At 46.4% G+C, this 21,826-nt stretch overlaps 1 protein-coding gene across 1 annotated transcript in view; it reads left to right on the forward strand.

Annotated features, from left to right (window-relative positions):
- Positions 1 to 5,524, forward strand: part of HS6ST1 (heparan sulfate 6-O-sulfotransferase 1) — a 31,331-nt gene extending 25,807 nt beyond the window's left edge. The window contains exon 2 of the mRNA XM_077153428.1: positions 1,569 to 5,524. Coding sequence (XP_077009543.1) covers positions 1,569 to 2,280 — 712 coding nt within the window. The 3' untranslated portion in view covers positions 2,281 to 5,524. The remainder of the gene's footprint in view (positions 1 to 1,568) is intronic.
- Positions 5,525 to 21,826: the final 16,302 nt, after the last annotated feature.

The raw sequence follows: 21,826 nt of genomic DNA on the forward strand, positions 1-21,826 counted from the left end.
CAGTGCAGCAGCAGCCAGGGTCCTTGCTACAGGCCTTCCGTGCACCAGTGCAGGGCTGCCAGCTTTACCTGACCCCCCTCAGGTTACATCCCCCTCCCACCTGACTGCTATGCTTCTTTTATGAATCCTGCTGCAAGATCTGCAGGGTTCCCAGGGGCGACCACTGACCACAGGCCCCCTTAACCATCACCAGATGTGATCCTGGAGGCAAGGGGACAAGGCATCTGCCAGATCCACATGGCCCCAGGCCTGCCCTCTGACCTGGCCTTTCCTGATGCAATCCTTGAGGCAAGATTTACAGTGTCTCGTGCCCGGGGGAGCTGACTTCCTTCATCCTGGCACCCCAGGGCTCGGGAGGCATCCCCCTTGAGGCCCCTCTGACTCACTCCCATCCCCAGGGGGCATTTTGAGACTTTAGTGAGCATGTGGGAAGTCTGCACCTTTCTCAACCATTTCACTCCCTCTGGGAGCTGTTATCATGTAACCTGAGGGTGTCCTGTGAAGAGGAGGAGCAGGGGGGAGGAGGGTGGCAGACAGCTTCCCTGGGGAAGGGACACTAGCCAGGACCTGGGAGACAAGTCCAGTTGGCTGATGAAATTGAGAGGGGGGAGCGCTCCCAGTAAAGCCATGGCCTGTGCTAAGGTCCCAGGGTGGGGCCGAGAGGAGGCCTGGGCCGCGTGGATCTGGGTCAGGGGTGCAAGAGAAGGCAAGGAGGTGTGTAGGGTAGTCCCTCCCTGGCTCAGCAAGGACTTGTTTCCCCCCAAAGGTGAGGGCAAAAGCCACTGAGAGCTATTTTGTAACAACAAGGATGTCAGGCCTGTAGGGTACAAGGGGAGGAGGTGATTCCAGAGGAGGTGAGGGCTTGGCAACCTCACCCCCACCTGACCCAGGCAGCAAACTGGGAGGTTCCGCAACCTGCGGCTGTGGAGCCCAGGCAGAACCTAGGCTTCGGGGAGATCAGGAATCAAGCTTGCTGGTCCTGATCTCTATTCCCTGCCCCTTGCACAGCCTTCCAAGAGGGATTCACAATGGGAATCATGTCTTCTGGCCTGCTCCATTTGCTGGGAGGGAAAAGTAAGACCAAGAGGAAACTTCTGCCAGAAGTCACAGGTTCCCCTACTTCCCCAACTGTGCCCCAAGATCAGTCCTGGGCAAGGGGAGGGGGGCGGCTTTGGGTGTCCTGGCAGCGTGGACCCCTGTGGCAGACTCTGCCTTCCTCCCCACCCCCTTAGCTGTCCTTTACTCAGTACCCAGTGGCATCGTGTTCACCACCATCAGGAGCTCTTAATCTGTGGTCGCGGGTGGTCCTAACCCCCAGCAGGACAATGCCAGAAGAGGTTCCTAGAGGAGACCCAGTGGAGGGCTGGGCGCCCCCCGGTAGTTGGCAGCACCCTTCCCATCCTATCTTGGATTTTCTCACCCAGAAAAGAGGGTGCTGAGAACTAAATGCAGTGTTGGGTCAGAGCTGAAGTCGCTCTTCCCCAGTCCCCCACCCCAGAGCAGCCAGGCTCTGGCAATCCCCATAGCTTTGCAAGCCCCCTCACCCCCTCTCCCATTACTCCTTGTAGGAAGTTCTACTACATCACGCTGCTGCGGGACCCGGTGTCCCGCTACCTGAGCGAGTGGCGGCACGTGCAGCGGGGCGCCACGTGGAAGACGTCGCTGCACATGTGCGACGGGCGCACGCCCACGCCCGAGGAGCTGCCACCCTGCTACGAGGGCACGGACTGGTCGGGCTGCACGCTGCAGGAGTTCATGGAGTGCCCGTACAACCTGGCCAACAACCGGCAGGTGCGCATGCTGGCCGACCTCAGCCTGGTGGGCTGCTACAACCTGTCCTTCATCCCCGAGGCCAGGCGGGCCCAGCTGCTACTTGACAGCGCCAAGAAGAACCTGCGGGACATGGCCTTCTTCGGCCTGACGGAGTTCCAGCGCAAGACGCAGTACCTGTTCGAGCGGACGTTCCATCTCAAGTTCATCCGGCCCTTCCTGCAGTACAACAGCACGCGGGCCGGTGGTGTGGAGGTGGCCGGGGCCACCATCCGGCGCATTGAGGAGCTCAACGACCTGGACATGCAGCTGTACGACTATGCCCGGGACCTCTTCCAGCAGCGCTACCAGTACAAACGGCAACTGGAGCGCCGCGAGCAGCGCCTGCGGAGCCGCGAGGACCGTCTGCGGAGCCGCGCCCAGGAGGCGCTGCCGCGGGGGGACGAGGCCGAGGAGCCCGGCCGCGTGCCCACCGAGGACTACATGAGCCACATTGTGGAGAAGTGGTAGGGGCAGACGGGCCCCCGCGTGGCCAGCCCACTCCGGACTTAGACCTGAAGAGCATCCCCAAGTCTACCTGACGGGGGACGATGCATCCCCAACCAAGCTAGGGGGGGTGCACCTCTTCCTCCGTCGCAGGGCTGTGGTGGTCTGGTAGTAGGGACCGTTTTTGGAGGGGGCTCCCTTGGGACCAGGCAGGGTGGGGCTTCTGCCTCTCTGTCTTCAAAGCAGGTATATCCCAGCTGCCAAAAGCTTAAAGAAGATATCTTAGCCAATCGCAAGTGGGCTGTCCAGCCACTGGGGAGGCCCCAGAACAAGCGTGGTTGTGGCCAGTGGAGAAAAGCAGAGCTAGGCCACGGCCCCAAGCCCCAGATGAGCACCCAGCCAGGGGCTGAGCCTGCCCCACCTCCCTAAGACCCCTGCTGACCTGTGTAGGCACCGTTCCTCCCTGCCCTCCATCGAGGCCAGTTGGGCTGTCAGCCACCCCTGGCCCTGGCAGCCCCCAGCCCACCAGCCCAGGCAGTGTATACCAGCTACAGCTGCTTCAAACATAGACACCGCCCCATCTGAAGCGGGCAGAAAGCCCACTCCCCTCTCTGGTCCAGGGTCAAAACCCATAGCCCAGCTTCATGTCACAGGTCAAGAGGTCAGAGTAGAGTTCTTGGAGCCCCTGACCCATTTTCACAGGCCTCAGGCTGAGGGGGCCTGTGGGAAAATGGCTCCCACACTGCATTGCTTCCGTTTCCCTGGGCAGCGTAGGGTCCTAACTGGCCTTTGGGGGGCATACCCAGTCAGACCAGACCAGACTCAGACAGGAAGATCAAGGAACTGAGAAAATACATGTCCCAGTTCTCCACACTGGCCTTTTGAGAATGGTTGGCAGGCTGCCCCAGGCCCTAAGCCCCTGCTCCTCAGATACTCAAAGGCTCATGAGTTTCAGCCTAGTAACCTTGTATGCAGAGTATGGTCACAACTGGTTTGGCTGGAACCTACAGTCTCAGCTGCTCACTCTGACCATTCTGGGCCACATTGTAGAGGAAGGGGCCTCCCTTAGGCTGGCAGATTGCCAGCTAGAGCCTCCCCAGTACCCAGAAACTCAGCCCGGCTCTTCCCATTTCCTTTGTCCCTCACTCCTGCTGAGGCCTGGACACCAGCTCCTCTGGGACTGCCCTTCCCCAGGGGGCCTAAAGCCTGGCTCTGGGAGCTGAGTGTGCAGAGTCTGCACGGTGCAGAGGAGTGAGCGGCTCCTGCGTGGACACCACAGGTACTCCACAAAGAAAATCAGGAGAGCATGAGGGCAGACCCCGTAGTCCCAAAGCAGGGCGGCCTGGAGCAGGGCAGATCTCACCAGGGACTCCCCTTCCCTGCCCCACGTTCCCTTCAGCAACCGCAGAACTTGGCACCATGGAGTAAAGGGGTTGGGTAGGAGGAGTGGGCGCATGAAACCTGGAACATGAGGAAAACTCAGGTGTTGTCCTGTAAAGTTGCAGCCCAGGAAAAAGCAGTTTTAATAGTTGCTGGTCTGGCCCAAAGTCTCCCTCAGGACTTCCTCCATGGGCCCTTTCACCCTGGAGTCCAGGGCAGGGTGGGGTTCCAACCAGCTCAGGGCCACCCTGGACTGGGCCGATTGTGTTGGGCAGATGAGCGCTCCTGGGGACTGGGTGACATGCCTCCTTAATGGGAGGCCAGGGTAGTGTGGGCAGGCATCTGGGGTGTGCCCCCAGGAGGAGGATGGGGGCTTGCATACACCACGTGGGCGCTGAGAGCTGGACAGGACCTTCTGTCAGGAGGTGTCTGGGTCCAGGGCAAGAGCAAAGAGCTCAGCCCTCTCTTTCTTGCATCCGTGGGCTCCTCAGCTCCAGCACCAGTAGGCCTGGAGCCCACAACCCATTCTGTATATACTGGAATGTGATTCAACTTCAGCCCGCTGCCCAGATCTCATGGAAATTCGGGTGACTCTTCAGTCTCTGCTGCATTGGAAATACAGCCTGTCTTATGCTGGCACCCAGGCCCAGTGACATCTCCGATCTCCACCCACCTTTCCCTGGGCAGTGTGTCCCACTGGCATAGGGGCAGAGGCTGCCTTGGGCCTGCTGTGCTATCCAGGATGCCACGGAAGGGGCCTCCAACCCCAGGGACCCTTCCTGGGACCAAGAGGACATCTTGGTCACTGGGCCGTCTCAGCACAGACCCTGCAGACACATCTCCCTTGGAGGAGGAGGTCCAGGGACTGGCAATGCATCTGTGAACTTTTGGGGAACTGAAACTGTTCAACTTGAACCCCAGGAGCGTTTAAAGCTTTATTTATTTATAGCTTCTTCTTAAAAAAAAAAAAGTGTTGAGAATAAATCTTTAATTCATGCAAAAAAAAATTGATGGAAAAGTCAGTCATAATCCTAATTGTTTTTGTCTAGGTTGAGAATGAATGTTAGCAGGTGGAATAAACTCTGAAGTGGAGCCGCTGGCCTGCTCTGGTCTGTCCTGGTCTGGCACTGCTGTGATCTCCCAGACCGAGTTTCACGGCTGCAGCAGTCAGCAGGGGTAGGGGGCACTTCATACAAGTAAAAAGGGTCACTCTTTGCCATTGCCATAAAGAATAGTGATGGGCAGCCATTAGGTACGGGATTTGGAAAGGTGATGTGCTGTGGAGGATAAGGCTGATAAGAGGCAGATGCTGCCTGGCTGCTTTCACAATAACCCCCGACTTTGAGTTTTGAAGATTGGAAATGCCAGGGAAGCTGAAAGAATAGTTCACAGATTCCCATGGATCTTGGTCCACATTTACCTGGTGTGAACATTTCACCCCTTTCTCAGCTTGTGCTTGCTCTTTCTGTCTCATGCACATATATGCACACATTTTTCCACCATGTTTGAGAATAATCTTCAGTCAGTCACCAGAACGCTTCACTTCTGATCACTTCCTGTCCTGAGGATGACAGTTCTGCTATAAACACCCTGTTATCAGGTCCCCCAAATTTCATGCTGACGATACCTGATTATGATCCGTGTCACTTCGTGTTCCCTAGATCACGGGTGCACTTGGCTGCTGGCTACTTCTATGTCCTTAACCAAGGACAGCCCCCTCTCCTTTCTTCATCTTTGACATTTTTGCGTGACGGGCCCGTTGTCCTACAAGGTCTGCACAGGTCTGATTGTTTTCCACAGTCAGATCCAATTAAATCTTTTCAGCATGAATCCCACCTAAGTGGGTTGTTCTCTGACCCGGGGAGAGGGGTAGGAACAGCGGGAAGGAAGGCTGGCTAAGTTTCTGGGCCCAGTTGTGCCCCGCTGGATGGGTTACAGCAGCCCGCTCACTGGGTCTCCACTCATTGTGGCCTGGGCCCGCATGTGCTGAGTCCTTCCCTTCCCAGGGAGAACTCCCCCGCACGACCGAGCCTGTTCCCAGTGACCATGGAAGGCTCTGGGAAAGCTCGGCTAGTGCTCAGACCCCAGGACTCAGGGGCCCCTTCTCCCTCCTCCTCCTCAGAATCCCTGACTTTGCCTGCTCCTGCCCGTTACCAGAAGGAGCCCACTTTTCACCAGTCCCATTCAGCTCTGCAGGGCCAGTGCTATGATCAGAGGTGAAGTTTGTCCTGCAAATACCGACACGGTGCCCCAAACATAGTGATTTTCATCTTCCTAAAAGGTAAAGAACCCCCCCCCCTTTGTTTTTTGCATGGGCAGGTACCAGGAATTGAACCCAGGTCTCAGCATGGCAGGTGAGAACTCTGCCTGCTGAGCCACAGTGGCCCACCCATGAATGTGTTTGTTTGTTTGTTTGTTTGCATGGGCAGGCACCGGGAATCGAACCCGAGTCTCCAGTGTGGCAGGCGAGAATTCTGCCACTGAGCCACTGTCTCCCCATTTTTAAAAATAAATATATAACTTTATTTTGAATATTAATTTTTAAATTAGAAGCAATTTATTGAATCACACCAGGCATCAATATGCAGTAAAAATCTTACAATGTAAAAATGTACACCATTTAAACAGAAAGTTCATTAATTGTGATGTGAAACTCTCAGCTACTCAAGGAAAACTTCCTGGGTGGCCGCCCCTTGGGTCTCTGCACCTGGGCTCGTCCACACCTGTGCAAACCTGAGAACAGAAGACTCAGGTTCTGCAAAGGCCACTTTTGAGTCCACATGAGCCAGAGACTCAGAGGACTCCACTGCCCACCAGCCCTCACCCCCAGCTCCCTGCACCCCACTGTGGACTCCGTGTGAGCACCAGCCCCATCACCGACCCCACTACCCCACCCTGGCCTGGCTCTGGCCTGGCTCTTGAAGCTGAAGTCTGATCCTGGCAAAAGACCATGGCCTCCGTGTGGCCGGCTGTCCCCTGTCCCATCCTACGTGACACTGCGGTGCTAAAAAGTCCTGCTGAGCCCACTTACACAAGTGGCTCCGTGACGCCTCCTCCACCAGCCCCCATCCCCAGGGCTTCCAGGCCCCTCCAGGAGCCCACTCCTGGGCTCAGGAACTGAAGAACTAGAGGGCGTGGGGCAACTCCATTGTGGGGGACACCTTTTCCCTGCCCCACAAACTCCCACTTAAGGCTGCTGAGCCCAAGGAGACTGTTCTAGTTTGCTAGCTGCTGGAATGCAATATACCAGAAACAGAATGACTTTTAAAAAGGGTAACTTAATAAGTTGCTAGTTTACAGTTCTAAGGCTGAGAAAATGTCCCAATTAAAGTAAATCTATAGAAATGTCCAATCTAAGGCATCCAGGGAAAGATACCTTGATTCAAGAAGGCTGATGAAGTTCAGGGATTCTCTGTCAAGTGGAAGGGCACATGGCGAACACAGAGTTCCTCTGGAAGGGCACATGGCCAACATGGCATCATCTGGTAGCTTCTTCTTCTGGTTTCCTGTTTCATGAAGCTCCCTGGGAGGCATTTTCCTTCTTCATCTCCAAAGGTCACTGGCTGGTGAACTCTGCTTCTCGCATCTATGTCGTTCTGCTCTGCTCTCTCTGAATTTCTTTCTCCAAAATGTTTCTTCTTTTATAAGACTCCAGAAACTTATAAAGACCCACCCAAATGGGTGGAGACATGTCATCACCTAATCCAATTTAACAACCACTCTTGACTAAATCACATCATCCAGGGAGATAATCTGATTAGAGTTTCAGACATATGGTATTGAATAGGGATTATTCTACCTTTATGAAATGAGATTTAGATTAAAACATGGCCTTTCTAGGGGACATACATCCTTCCAAACCAGCACAGAGACCCATTCACAACAGGGGAGCTCTCGTCACATCTGGGCTCAGATTCCCAAGGGGGCACAAGCCTGCTCTTAGCCTAGGCACCTCTTGTTTCCTTCTCTGTAAAAGGAACAGGTAAGTGGAAGGGTCAGCCTGGGCCTGGAGAAGGGGTCCACAGCCCCTTCCTTCCTTCCTCCAGCCCACCCCCGACCTGAAAGGCACTGGCCTCTAACCCGGACCAGGGACCCCAGTGGGGGAGGGGCCCGGCCCTGCCCCCACCTCCTGAAGCACACTCACTGAGCTGGGCCATGGTGGTCTGCAGTCAGGCTCTAGGACGTCAGTCATGGTCCAACATGAGGCTGGATCCCCTCCCATGGCTCCTACTGCCCACCCCCAAGGGCAGGGGCCTGCGACTTTCCTGTCCTCACAGCTGACCCAGCAACCTTTGCAAAGGGAGCCTCCTGCAAAGGTGCCACCGCAAGGGACAGAGGCCTCAGGCACAGATCCATGGTTGGGGACGACTCACCTGACCCTCTGTCAGCAGGAATGGCTATGGCTCAGCTGTTGTCTGTCCCTCCCCTCAGCAGGGCAGAGAAGGTACAGGAGGCCACAGGGATTTACATGGCCTGTGTGTGTGTGCGTGTGCATGCGCGTGTGTGTGTGTACATGGAGGTTTGCAGAATGTATTGTCTGCATGTGTGCACATGCATGTGCATGCCGGTTTGCAGATCATGTGTGCATGTGCGTTCAGGTGTGCAGGTTGGCACACAGACATTCGCAGCTAGGGCCACGCTGCCTTTTGGAAAAACCTCTGGCCAAGAGCCCCAAGGAGGCAGCGGAGGCTCTTGCTGAGCCTGTTTCATGGGCTGAGCAGATGTGACCCCATCAAGGGGATGCTGGGGGTCAGGTCCTAAGAGAGCCAGGTCCCTGGAGACTGTCCAAAGCCCAGGCTGGTGGGGAAAGGCCTAGGGCTAAAGGGGAGGGACCCCAAGCCTCCCCTCCAGGGACCCCTGGGAACTGCACTGCCTGCCCCTTCTTCTGAGGCCTGCCCTGTGCCTGCCAGTCCACCCCCACTGCCGGCCACCATTTTATGCCCACCCAGACTTGGGGGACACTCATCCTGCCTTCTCTACCCACAAAACCATGCAAAAGGTTATCTGCCCAGCACCTACTCCCCAGCTCCCAGGAGAGAGCAGGCTTCAGGCAGGACAGCAGAAGGTCTGCTTTCAAGTAGCATGGCTTGCCCAGGAGGTGCCCTTTCTAAAGAGACTGGCCTGCGCTCTCCTCTGTGCCCTCTGAAGGCTGATTTAAATTATTTCAATTTACCCCTCTGGTTTAAACCAGGCTGTTAGGGACCCTGTCCTCCTGCACTTCCTCTTCCCTCTGCGTGCATCGGGCACAGGGAGCCCCTGTGTCCCTGATAGTCACCCACGGACCCCTGGCAGTCTCCAGCCACCTATTGAAAAGGCCATGGAGTCATGGTCTCTGACCTCATGGACCCCTCCACCCACCTGCCTGTGGAGGGCCAGGAGCAATCAATCAGGCCCAAGCAGGGAAAGTCCCCACAACATTGGGGCAGAATGTCCCCAAGAGTTAAACAATAACCAATGTTAGGAAACTGAGGGAACGGGATGCGTTTTGGCAACAGCTAATGGCATTTTTCTGCTTCTATGATACACTTGCTTGCTAGCAACTGCAAAACCACAACATAATTTTAGCCTTTATAAGCACACCTTGAAAACCTCTAGGGGCTGCTCTCAGAATCTTCCTTCTTGGAAGTTTCTGAGATAGTCGCTGGCCGGCTAATAAAGACTCCAAATTGGCTCTCAGTTTTGAATTGTGTGGTCTCTATTCCAATGCGCCCCACAACACTGCCCAGGAGGCTCGCAGCTCAGGTAAGGCACAGGGGTCCCACACAGGGCCCATGTCGGTGTCATCCTGACAAGCCCCCCACCTCAACTCTCCCACCCTATTAACCCTTTCTCCACTCCTGTCCCATGCTGTGGGGACCCCCAGCCAGGCACCCACCTCACGCCTCCCTGACAAGTCTCCTGGCCACCTGGGCCTGTAGGACACACAGCTGCCAGGGTCCCAAGCAGAAGGCAGGGCTGGACCTGTCTCTTTCAGCTGCTGCCCAGCCCGTCCACACTGGGCCATGGGCATGGACCTTGGACCAGGAGGGTATTCCCTTCATCTGTACCTTAACAGCCTCCCTCAGCTGGCCGTTCCAGCTTCTCCTGGACAGCCAGGGCCCTTTCTCCCCACACCCCACCCTCCCATGCCCCTCTACAGATCCTCAGGACCCTGCAATGCAGGTGGGAAAGGAAGCATGGGAGATTTCTTTCTTGATCTATGGATTATTTAGAAGTGTGGTTAATTTTCTAAGTATCTGGGGATTTTCTAGTTGCACAGAAACAGTTGCTACCTTCTGGGAGGTAGCAACACAGGTATTTTCTGTATTATTCTTTGTACTTTTATGTATGGTTTTATCTTTCTCAAAATAAAATCATAATTATAAAAAGCCTAGAGAGAGGCAAGTGTATGGTGCTCAGGCTTCAGGATCCTGAAGCAGGAAGAAATCACCGGCACCCACAGCTGGTCGGAGGCAGTCAGAAATACCCAGCCAGTTGGGATCTCAGAGGCCACGGTGTCCGGGACGGGAGGGAACTGAGAGCTGGGGCTGGGGAAGGGGTCAACATTCAGCTTGTTTTACAGGGCTATTCACAGATGGGCAATGATACGAGCTATGCTTTCCAGGGTGGGCCCTGCCTTTTCCAAACATCGCTTTGCCCCTTCTCTGAGGCCCGGGTGAAAGCACCCTCGCAAGAGGTCCTGATCAGGTGCCAAGACTGGGTGCCACAGCCCCATTTGCACAGTGCTGCCTGGATAAATGGGATTCCAGTTGGGGGGTCTACCCACCATCAGTGCAGGGAACCAGTGCAGGCTCCTGTGTGCATCTCCCAGCCCCCTTGTCCCAACCTCCAGGTCACAAGAATGAGGTCATGATATGGCCATGCCCACTGCAGCCCCTCCCACAGCCACAAGGATTGGCCATGGCATGGGCACATGACCCAAGCAGAACCAATAATATCCTTGCCTTAGGATTTTCATACAGGACTGAAAGAAAGGAGAAAGGATTAAAAAAAAAAAGGCATCATCCAATTATATGGTGTCTATAAGAGATTAGCTCTAAAGATGCAAAGTCTCTTCTAATTTCTTTTGTGATTTATGAATTATTTAGAAGTGTGTTTAATTTTCAAATATCTGGGGATTTTCTAATTACACATTTTGCTTCTTGGTTTCTTTTTTTCTTTTTTTTAAGTTTTTATTTTTTTAAACATAGCAACATACAAACACGAACATTCTTACCATATGATCATTCCATTCTTGAAATATAAACAACTCACCATATATATCATCACATAGTTGTATATTCATCACCATGATCACCTCTCAGGACATTTGTGCCAATCCAGAAAAAAAAATAAAAGAAAAGAATTCATATATACCATACCCCCTCTCCCTCCCCCTCACCAATCAGTAGCATTTCAATCTACTAAATTTATTTTAACATTTGTTCCCCCGTTATTTATTTATTTCTATTCCATATGTTTTACTCATCTGTTGAAAAGGTAGATAAAAGGAGCATCAGACACGAGGTTTCACAATCACACAGTCACATTGATAAAACTATATCATTATACAATCATCTTCAAGAAACATGTCTACTGGAACACAGCTCTACATTTTCAGGCACTTCCCTCCAGCCTCTACATTACACCTTAACTAAAAAGGTGATATCTATATAATGCATAAAAATAACCTCCAGGGTAACCTCTCAACTCTGTTTGGAATCTCTCAGCCATTGACACTTTATTTTGTCTCATTTCACCCTTCCCCATTTTGGTCGAGAAGGTTTTCTCAACCCCTTGATGCTGAGTCTCAGCTCATTCCAGGATTTCTGTCACATGTTGCCAGGAAGGTTCACACCCCTGGGAGTCATGTCCCATGTAGAGAGGGTGAGGGCAGTGAGTTTGTTTGTCATGTTGGCTGAGAGAGAGAGGCTACATCTGAGCAACAAAAGAGGTTCTCCTGGGGGTGACTCTTAGGCCTAATTTTAAGGAGGCTTGACCTATCCTTTGTGGAGTTAAGTTTCATAACAACAAACCACAAGATTGAGGGCTCAGCCTATTGCTTTGGTTGTCCCCACTGGTTGTGAGAATATCAGGAAATCTTCACATGGGGAAGTTGAATTTTCCCCCTTTCTCTTCACTCCCCCAAGGGGACTTTGCAAATACTTTTTTATTCACTGTTCAAATCACTCTGGGATTTATCAGGGCATCACTCTGGAAAAACCTACAAAATCTCATGCCCTACTCAAGTTTCCATGTACTTATAGTGTTCAATTAAGCTGTCCACATCAGTTATATTAGGAAATGCACTAGTCAAAATACAAAGTTTGTACCAAATAAACACTTTTTGTTTTAGTCTCACACATAAGTTAAAATTTTAAAATATGAATTACCATCTATTTTCAATACCCTGCAGTATTGATATTGCTTTGTTCTACCTCATGCAAAAACATTTTTAAATTTTATACATTTAGTCACTGTCATTATACATTCTAGGCGTTCCTAGATTACACCATCTCAGTCTTTATCGTCTATCTTTCTTTCCGATTTCATTTGCACCCCCAGACCTTCTCCTTCTATCATTCTCACACTCAGCTTCATTCAGTGTTCTAACGTTATTGTGCTACAATAAGGTAGAATTGTGCTATCCATTTCTGAATTTTTACAATCAGTCCTGTTGCACAATCTGCATCCCTTCAGCTCCAATTACCCAATATTTACCCTATTTCTATCTCCTGACGGTCTCTGTTCTTAACTGAAATTCTCTAAGTTCATTCACTAGTGTCAGTTCATATCAGTGAGACCATACAGTATTTGTCCTTTCATTTCAGGCTAATCTCACTCAGCATAATGTCCTTAAGGTCCATCCATGTTGTTACGTACTTCATAACTTTATTCTGTCTTACAGCTGCATAATATTCCATCATATGTACATACCACAGCTTGTTCAGCCACTCATCAGTTCATGGACATTTTGCTGTTTCCATCTCTTGGCAATTGTTAAGTAATGCTGTTATAAACATCGGTGTGCAAACATCTGTTTGTGTCCTTGCCCTCATGTCCTCTGAGTAGATACCTAGCAATGGTATGCTGGGTCATATGGCAATTCTATATTTAACTTCCTGAGGAACCGCTAAACTGCCCTCCCCAGCAGTTGTACCATTTGACATTTCCACCAACAGTTCAGAAGTGTGCCTCTTTCTCCACATCCTCTCCAGCACTTGTCGTTTTGTTTTATTGATAATGCCCATTCTGGTGAGTGTGAGATGGTATCTCACTGTGGTTTTGATTAGCATTTCCCTAATAGCCAGGGAAGTTGAGCATCTTTTCATGTGCCTTTTGGTCATTTGTATTTCCTCCACTGAGAAGTGTCTGTTCAAGTCTTCTGTCCATTTTGTAATTGGGTTGTCTTTTTCTTGTTGAGTTGAACAATCTCTTTATATATTCTGGATACTAGACCTTTACCTGATGTATCATTTCCAAATATTGTCTCCCATTGTGTAGGCTTTTTACTTTCTTGACAAAGTTCTTTGATGCACAAAAGTGTTTAATTTTGAGGAGTTCCCATTTATTTATTTCTGTCTTCAATGCTCATGCTTTGGGTGTAAGATCTAGGAAACCACCTCCGAGTATAAGATTTATAAGATATTTCCCTACATTTTCTTCTAACAGTTTCATGGTCTTAGATCTAATGTTTAGGTCTTTGATCCATTTTGAGTTAATTTTTATATAGGGTGTGAGGTATGGATCCTCTTTCATTCTTTTGCCTGGGGATATCCAATTCTCTAGGCACCATTTATTGAAGAGAATGTTCTGTCCCAGATGAGTTGGCTTGACTGCCTTATCAAAGATCAAATGTCGTATGGTCCCACTGATGTGAACGGACATTCAAGAATAAACTTGGAATATGTCATTGGTAACAGAGTCCAGCAGGAGTTAGAAACAGGGTAAGATAATGGGTAATTGGAGCTGAAGGGATACAGACTGTGCAACAGGACTAGATACAAAAACTCAAAAATGGACAGCACAATACTACCTAATTGTAAAGTAATCATGTTAAAACACTGAATGAAGCTGCATCTGAGCTTTAGGTTTGTTTTTTGTTTGTTTGTTTGTTTGTTTTTTACTATTATTATTACTTTTATTTCTTTTCTCTATATTAACATTCTATATCTTTTTCTGTTGTGTTGCTAGTTCTTCTAAACCGATGCAAATGTACTAAGAAACGATGATCATGCATCTGTGTGATGATGTTAAGAATTACTGATTGCATATGTAGAATGGTATGATTTTTAAATGTTGGGTTAATTTCTTTTTTTCCGTTAATTAATAAAAAAAAAAGATCAAATGTCCATAGATGAGAGGTCTATATCTGAACACTCTATTCAATTCCATTGGTCAGTATATCTACCTTTATGCCAATACATGCTGTTTTGACCATTGTAACTTCCTAATATGCCTTAAAGTCAGGTAGCATGAGGCCTCTGACTTCATTTTTCTTTCTCAGGATATTTTTAGGTATTCAGGGAGCCCTGCCCTTCCAGATAAATTTGGTTATTGGTTTTTCTATTTCTAAAAAGTAAGTTTTTGGGATTTTAATTGCATTGAATCTGTTAATCAATTTAGGTAGAATTGACATCTTAACTATATTTAGTCTTCCAATCCATGAACACGGTATGCCCTTCCATTTATTTATGTCTTCTGTGATTTCTTTAAGCAATTTCTTGTAGTTTTCTTTGTATAGGTCTTTTGAATTTTTAGTTAAATTTATTCCTAAATATTTGATTCTTTTAGTTGCAATTGTAAATGGAATTTTGTTCTTGATTTCCCCCTCAGGTTGTTCATAGCTAGTGTACAGAAACACTACAGATTCGTAAGTGTTGATCTTGTAACCTGCCACTTTGCTGTACTCATCTATTAGCTCTAGTAGTTTTGCTGTGGATTTTTCTGGTTTTTTGACATATGGTATCATATCATCTGTGAACAGTGAGTGTTTCACTTCTTCCTATCCAATTTTGATGCCTTGTATTTCTTTTTCTTGTCTAATTGCTCTGCCTAGAACTTCCAACATATGTTGAATAACAATGGTGATAGTGGACATCCTTGTCTTGTTCTTGATCTTAGGGGGAAAGTTTTCAGTTTTTCCCCATTGAGGATCATCTTAGCTGCGGGTTTTTCATATATTCCCTTTGTCATGTTGAGGAAGTTCCCTTCCATTCCTATCCTTTGAAGTGTTTTCAACAAGAAAGGATGTTGAATTTTGTCAAATGCCTTTTCTGCATCAATCAAGATGATCATGTAGTTTTTTTGGTTTGATTTGTTGATGGGGTGTATTACATTAATTGATTTTCTTATGTTGAACTATCTTGCATAGTTGGGATGAATCTTACTTGGTCATGGTGTATAATTCTTTTAATATGATGCTGGATTCAGTTTGCAAGAATTTTGTTGAGGATTTTTGCATCTATATTCGTCAGATGGATTGGTCTGTAGATTTCTTTTCTTGTAATATTTTTGTGTGACTTTGAGGGTGATGTAGCCTTACCTCCTCTTCAATTTTTTTGAAGAGATTGAGCAGGATTGGTACTAATTCTTTTTTGAATGTTTGGTAGAATTCACATGTGAAGCCATCCTGTCCTGGACTTTTCTTTTGGGGGAGCGTCCTAATGACTAATTCAATTTTTTTTTTTTTGTGATTGGTTTGTTGAGGTCGTCTGTTTCTTCTGGAGTCATTGTTGGTTGTTCACGCCTTTCTAGGAAGTTGTCCATTTCATCTACATTGTCTAGTTTATTAGCATAAAGTTGTTCATAGTATCCTTTCATTAACTCCTTTATTTCTGTGGGGTCAGTAGTTATGTTTCCTTTTCCATTTCTGATTTTATTTATTTGAATCCTCTCTCTTCTTTTTGTCAAGTTCACTAAAGATTCATCAATCTTATTGATTTTCTCATAGAACCAACTTCTGGTTTTGTTGATTTTCTTGATTGTTTTCATGTTCTCAATTTCATTTATTTCTGCTCTAATCTTTGTTATTGTTTTCCTTTACCCTATATTTTCTCTCGCTTGTTGGATTTCAGATGTCCCATCCTCCAGTTCACTAATCCTATCTTCTGCCTCTTGAAATCTGACATTGTAGGTTTCCATTGTTTTTTTCATCTCTTCTACTGTGCCTTTCTTTCCCATAATTTGTTGATTTGTTTTTCAGAGTTTCAACTTCTTTTTGTTCATTCCTTGCCTTCTTTATACCCTCCCTCAATTCATTGATTTTATTTTTAATGAGGTTTTCCATGTCTGTTCGAACATTCTGAATTAATTGCTTCAACTCCTGTATCTCATTTGAATTGTTAGTTTGTTCCTTTGACTAGGCCATATCTTCAAATTTCCTAGTAAGATTCATTATTTTTTGCTGGCGTCTAGGCATTTAATTTCCTTAATTAGTTTTAGTTTATTCTGGAGACTGCTTTCACTTTTTTTTACCTAGGATTTTCTTGCTGGATGACTTTGTTGTCTATCTGTTCTTTGACATTCAATTCAGCTTATTCTAGCCCTCTAGATTAGGTTTTGTTTAACAGATCAGAATTTTTCAGTTCTTGTTTTCTGGTTTCTTACTCTGCCTGTATGGTACCTTTTTTCCCCCTTAGGAGGGTCTGCTTAGGTATTATACACCCCAGCCAGATTTTCCCTGGCCAAACTGGCCTCCTCTCTGGAAGAAAGTGTCACCTGTGTCCGTTTTCCCTGCTGATAAGACCCAGCAGGTTGAAAGACTTTCCTATGAAGTCTCTGGACTCTGTGTTCTTCCTATCCTGCCCAGTATGTGGCACTTGTCTGCCTGTGGGTCGCATCAGCATAAGGTCACGTGGTACCTTTAACTTCAGCAGACTCTCCCTGCTGGGGGCGTGGTTTAGACAGAGGAGAGGTTGAGGCTGGCTTTAATTGCTTCACTTCTCCAGACCCTGGGGTCTGAATTCCTTGAGGGAGGGACTCCACCTGAGCTGGGACCCACCCCTCTCCCGGGGAAGGCACAGGCTCCAGACAAATACTCAAACAAACTTAATCCCCCATGCCTGGGGCAGTTGGAGCCTGAGAAGCCCTATAGCTGTATCCAAAAAGTAGTCAAGCTGTGGAAACACAGCCACAAAAAAAGAAAAAGAAAAAGAAAAATCCTTTTCAGAGCAGGACCCCTATTCCTCGGATTTGCTAATCAAGAGCTTAAGTTGATTTGTTTTGTGTATCTTCAGGTCCTATGTGCCCCCTCCTTTTCTTCAGGGCCCAGACCCTTTCAAGTGTTATCTGCTATCCAATCCAAAAAACCTTTTTTTTTTTTTTTCTTTTCTTTTCTTTTTCCATCAGCCCTGTCCCCTCTGTGCCCAGGCAAAACCCAGCAACCTCAGCTTTTACTTGAGGTTCAGCTGAGCTGGGAGCCCATGTTTAGTAGTCAGAATGTGTTAATTAATTCCACAATTGGAGCTTGGTTGCACTCAGCCCCTGCTGCTAGTAAAGTCTCTTTCCTATACCCTCTGGGAAGCATCCTGTGGGGGAGGGGCAGCAGCTGTCATGGCTTGGGAAATTCATGGTTCTGGGTGGGCTCACAGCCAGTCCAGCCTGTCCAGACTGGGGTATGCTGTGTGCCCAGTCACTGACCAGTACTGTTCTGTACTGTTCCTGGCTATTTACTAGCTGCTCTGGAGGATGAACTAAATCCCACACGTCACTAAGCCACCATCTTGGCCCTCTGACCTTATCTCATTTTTCAGTTACTTTAGTTGTTATTGTATATAGCTGTGCCAACTTTCAGGGCTGTAACACTCCTTTTCTGAACCTTAGGTGTCATAGAGTAACTCCAACCTAATGGTTTTTTTTTTTTTCACATGGGCAGGCACCAGGAATCGAACCTGGGTCCTCTGGCATGGCAGGCAAGCATTCTTGCCTGCTGAGCCACCATGGCCCAACCTAATAGTTTTTAACTCAATAATGGTCAGAGAACATATTTGAAAACGTTTGAGGCTTTCTATGGCCCAGAATATCCTGTATCTTGGTGAACATTCCATGTGCACTTACAAAGAATAAGTATCCTGCAGCTGCTTGATGTAGTGTTCTACGACTTTACAAAGATGTAAAGTTGGTTGATAATGCTATTCAAATCTTTACTGATATTTACCTCCTTCTTCAATCAGTCACTGAGAAAATGGCATTAAAATGTCCAACTATGATTATGAATTAGCATATTTTCACTTTCAATTCTGTCAATTATTGCTATATATAAATATATTTTAATTACTTTTTTAATTTTAAAAATATATAATAAAAAACACAAACATTCTTAACATATGATCATTCCATTCTACATATATAATCAGTAATTCACAATATCATCACATAGTTGTATATTCATCATCATGATCATTTCTTAGGAAATCTGCATCAATTCAGAAAAAGAAATAAAAAGAAAACAGAAAAAATTCATACATATCATACCCCTTTCCCCTCCCTTTCATTGATCACTAGCATTTCAATTTCCTAAATTTATTTTAACATTTGTTCCCCCTATTATTTATTTATTTTCAATCCATATGTTTTACTCATCTATTGATAAGGTAGATAAAAGGAGCATTAGACACAAGGTTTTCACAATCACACAGTCACATTGCAAAAGCTTTATAATTATACAATCATCTTCAAGAAATATGGCTACTGGAACACAGCTCTACATTTTCAGGCACTTCCCTCCAGCCTCTACCTTAACTAAAAAGGTGATATCTATATAATGCATAAGAATAACCTCCAGGATAACCTCTCAACTCTGTTTGGAATCTCTCAGCCATTGACACTTTATCTCATTTTGCTCTCCCCCTTTTGGTCGAGAAGATTTTCTCAATCCCTTGAAGCTGAGTTCCAGCTCACTCCAGGATTTCTGTCCCACATTTCCAGGAAGGTCCACACCCCTGGCAGTTATGTCCCACATAGAGAGGGGGAAGGCAGTGAGTTTGCTTGTCATGTTGGCTGAGAGAGACCACATCTGAGCAACAAAAGAGGTTCTCTTGGAGGTGACTCTTAGGCCTAATTTTAAGTAGACTTAGCCTATCTTTTGTGGGGTTGTTTTATATGAACCCCAAGATTGGGGGGTCAGCCTTTTGCTTTGGTTGTCCTCACTACTTGTGAGAGTATCAAGAATTCTCCAATTGCGGAAGTTCAATTTTCCCCCTTTCACTCCATTCCCCCAAGGGAACTTTGCAAATATTTTTTATTCATTGTTCAAATCACTGGGATTTATCGGGGCATTACTCTGGACAAACTTACAAAATCTCACGCCCTACTCAAGGTTCCAAGGACTACGGTGTTCGATTAAGCTGTCCACATAGGTAATATTAGGAAATGCACTAGTCAAAATAATTATTGCTACATATATTTTTAATTAATGTGATTTTATGTAAACTCTAATTGTTCCATTCTATCACCTCTCTTGGCTTTGAGTACAATTGTAATTTTTTTAGGTGGTTGTTATGGTATTAACAAAATACTTCCTTAATATACATCATGGTCAGGTTCATGTGTCAAGTTGGCCAGGTGCTGGTGCCTGGTTGTCTGGTCAGACAAGTGCTGGCCTGTGTGTTGCTTGTATGAGGACATATCATGGACTTAAATTATGACCACGTTGATGGCATCCACAGCTGACTGCATTTGCCATCAGCTAAGGGGAATGTCTTCTGCCATGAGTGATGCTTAATCTAATCACTAGAAGGCTTTTATGGATTCAGAAGAGACAATCCCTCTTCCTGCTTCAGCCAGCCAGCCTCTCCTGAGAGTTAGTTGAGGACCTTCATTGGAGCTGCCAGCCGAAGGCCTGCCCTACAGATCTTGGGTTCTTACATCCCCACAGTTGCCCGGCCAACCTCTCCTGAGAGTTTGTTGAGGACCTTCATTGGAGCTGCCAGCTTGCAGTCTGCTCTACAGACCTTGGACTCCACATCCCCATGATTATGTGAGACTCTTGTATGTATTTTGTATTTACAGGTATTTCCTGTTGATTCTGTTTCTCCAGAGAACCATTGTTGCCATAACTGTTGCCATAATTTAGTTGAACATATAAGCCCCACATCACCTAGGCATTATTTTTGCCTTAAGCAATCAACCATCTTTTTAAAAATCTGAAACAATGAAAGGCTTTCCTTTACCCACATATTTACTATTTCCAGTGATTTTCATTCCATCCTATAGATCTGAATTCCTATCAGACATCATTTCCATTTTAGCCTAAAGAACTTTTATTACCTTCGTAGTGTACGTATAGTGTCAGTGAGCTCTCTCAACTTTCAGGTACCCTGAGATGGTTTTATTTTTCCACAGAATATTTTCTTTAACTTGGGGCAGGCAAAGATTTATTAAAAGAGCATACAAAACCCACTAATGATAAAGGTTATGATTGATAAAAATAGACTACATTAAATTAAGATATTCTTAATTTTTTTATCAAAACTACTATTAAGAGAGTAAAAATACTAGGCAGAAAGTGGATATACAAACACTTGTCAGTGGGCTCATTGTTAAAATATAAAAAGAATCCTTCGAATAAACAAACAAACAAAAAAAGACATCCAATACAAAAAAAGGCAAAAGACTTAACAGGCACTTTAGGAAAGACGCCAAGAAGTATATAGAAACATGTTCAACCTCACCATAAATGAAGTCTTCAGCTGTACTTTTCACAATAGGTGTAAAACGAGTGAAATATTCATATCAGTTTCCTTGCTTTGTTCTTCTGGCCATTCAGCAATACATATAATAACTGTTAGTTGAAATAACACTTGTCTCTGGCATCATCTAATATTAAATAAGATTTCCGTTTTGGGGGACTCTATTTATGATTTCTTCTCTTATTTCTATTAAATTCCTAATTCCAGTTTGAATTTCCCATCCTGGATTGTCATCATTTATCTCTCTCTATCTATTTGATCTATTTAAAACACTTAGATGTTCTTAGAACCCAGGATCAAATTAGACCCCCTCTCTTGCCAGTGACCCTGGCCACAAAAGTTCACTTGCAACTCCGTAAATGAGATACACACTAGCTTAATCCCTTATGGGGTTACCTCTTTCTCCCAGTTCTCACACCCACTCCTGGTATCACTAACTCCTATGTACCCCTCAGCCTTCAATTTCAGCATCATCTCCTCATAGAAATCTTTTCCTGACCATCGAGTCCTCTCTGCTGCTCCTCAGGTACCCTGCACTGTGCTGTCTCAGCCACTATACCCCACCACCACCACCCGCTGCCAACCTCTGCCTTAGAGCACAGACCACACCAGGTGACAAAGTTCAGCGAGTCCCTGGAGCACAAGCATCACATATTCAAATTTATACCTGTCCCGTGAAACAGCTCAGAACATGTGCAATGAACAAAACCCATGCTATCCAGTGACCAAGGTGAGGTCCATTGCCCTGAGGCCCACTGCCCTGAGATGCCTTCTTGTCTTGAGGAGCCCCTCCCAGTCCATCTATTGTTAGTGCTGCCAGTGGGGCTGTCCACCTGCCAAATGCTACCTGAGGCATCTATCTAGAGGGTGCTCGCCCGAGAGTCTAACCTGGCCCCATCACAGGACAGGCCTTCAGGCAAAGATCCCCTTCCTCTGTCCAGACTTGCTCCTTGTCAAATGAGGTGGTTGAAGCCTGAACTCATAAAGCTGAGTGACTATACCCATTCTATCAAAGGTGATGGTGGAGTTATAAGGAGAAGGTAGGGTTTAAGAAATGAGCACGACTGCTGAATTACTATACTGATATTTCTTTTCGTCTCCAGTACCTTAGAACAGCTAGAAATAAAAACCTAAAATTGTGGAATTATAACCCATACCAAATTCTGAAATCTGTTCTACAACTAATTGTTGCAACATACTTTGCAATTTATTCCTTTTTTGTATATATTTATCACAAAAAAGAAATAAGAGAGGAGGATAACAGACATAAGATTTAACAAATGACTATGACTGCTGAAGCATTAATGATATTTCTTTTGGCCTCCAGTGTCTTGGAGCAACTAGAAGAAAAAATGAAAAATCTTGAAATTGTAACTCATATCAAACTTTAAAATCTGTTCTATAACTACTTGTTAAAATGTACTTGGAAATTTATTGCTTTCTTGTATATATATTTCACAATAAAAAAAAAACTTAAGAAAAAAAAAAAAAAGGTAAGTGACCAATCAGACAGCTTTATA

This window comes from Tamandua tetradactyla, chromosome 3, assembly GCF_023851605.1.
Source record: "Tamandua tetradactyla isolate mTamTet1 chromosome 3, mTamTet1.pri, whole genome shotgun sequence".
NCBI classification, from domain to species: Eukaryota; Metazoa; Chordata; class Mammalia; order Pilosa; family Myrmecophagidae; genus Tamandua; species Tamandua tetradactyla.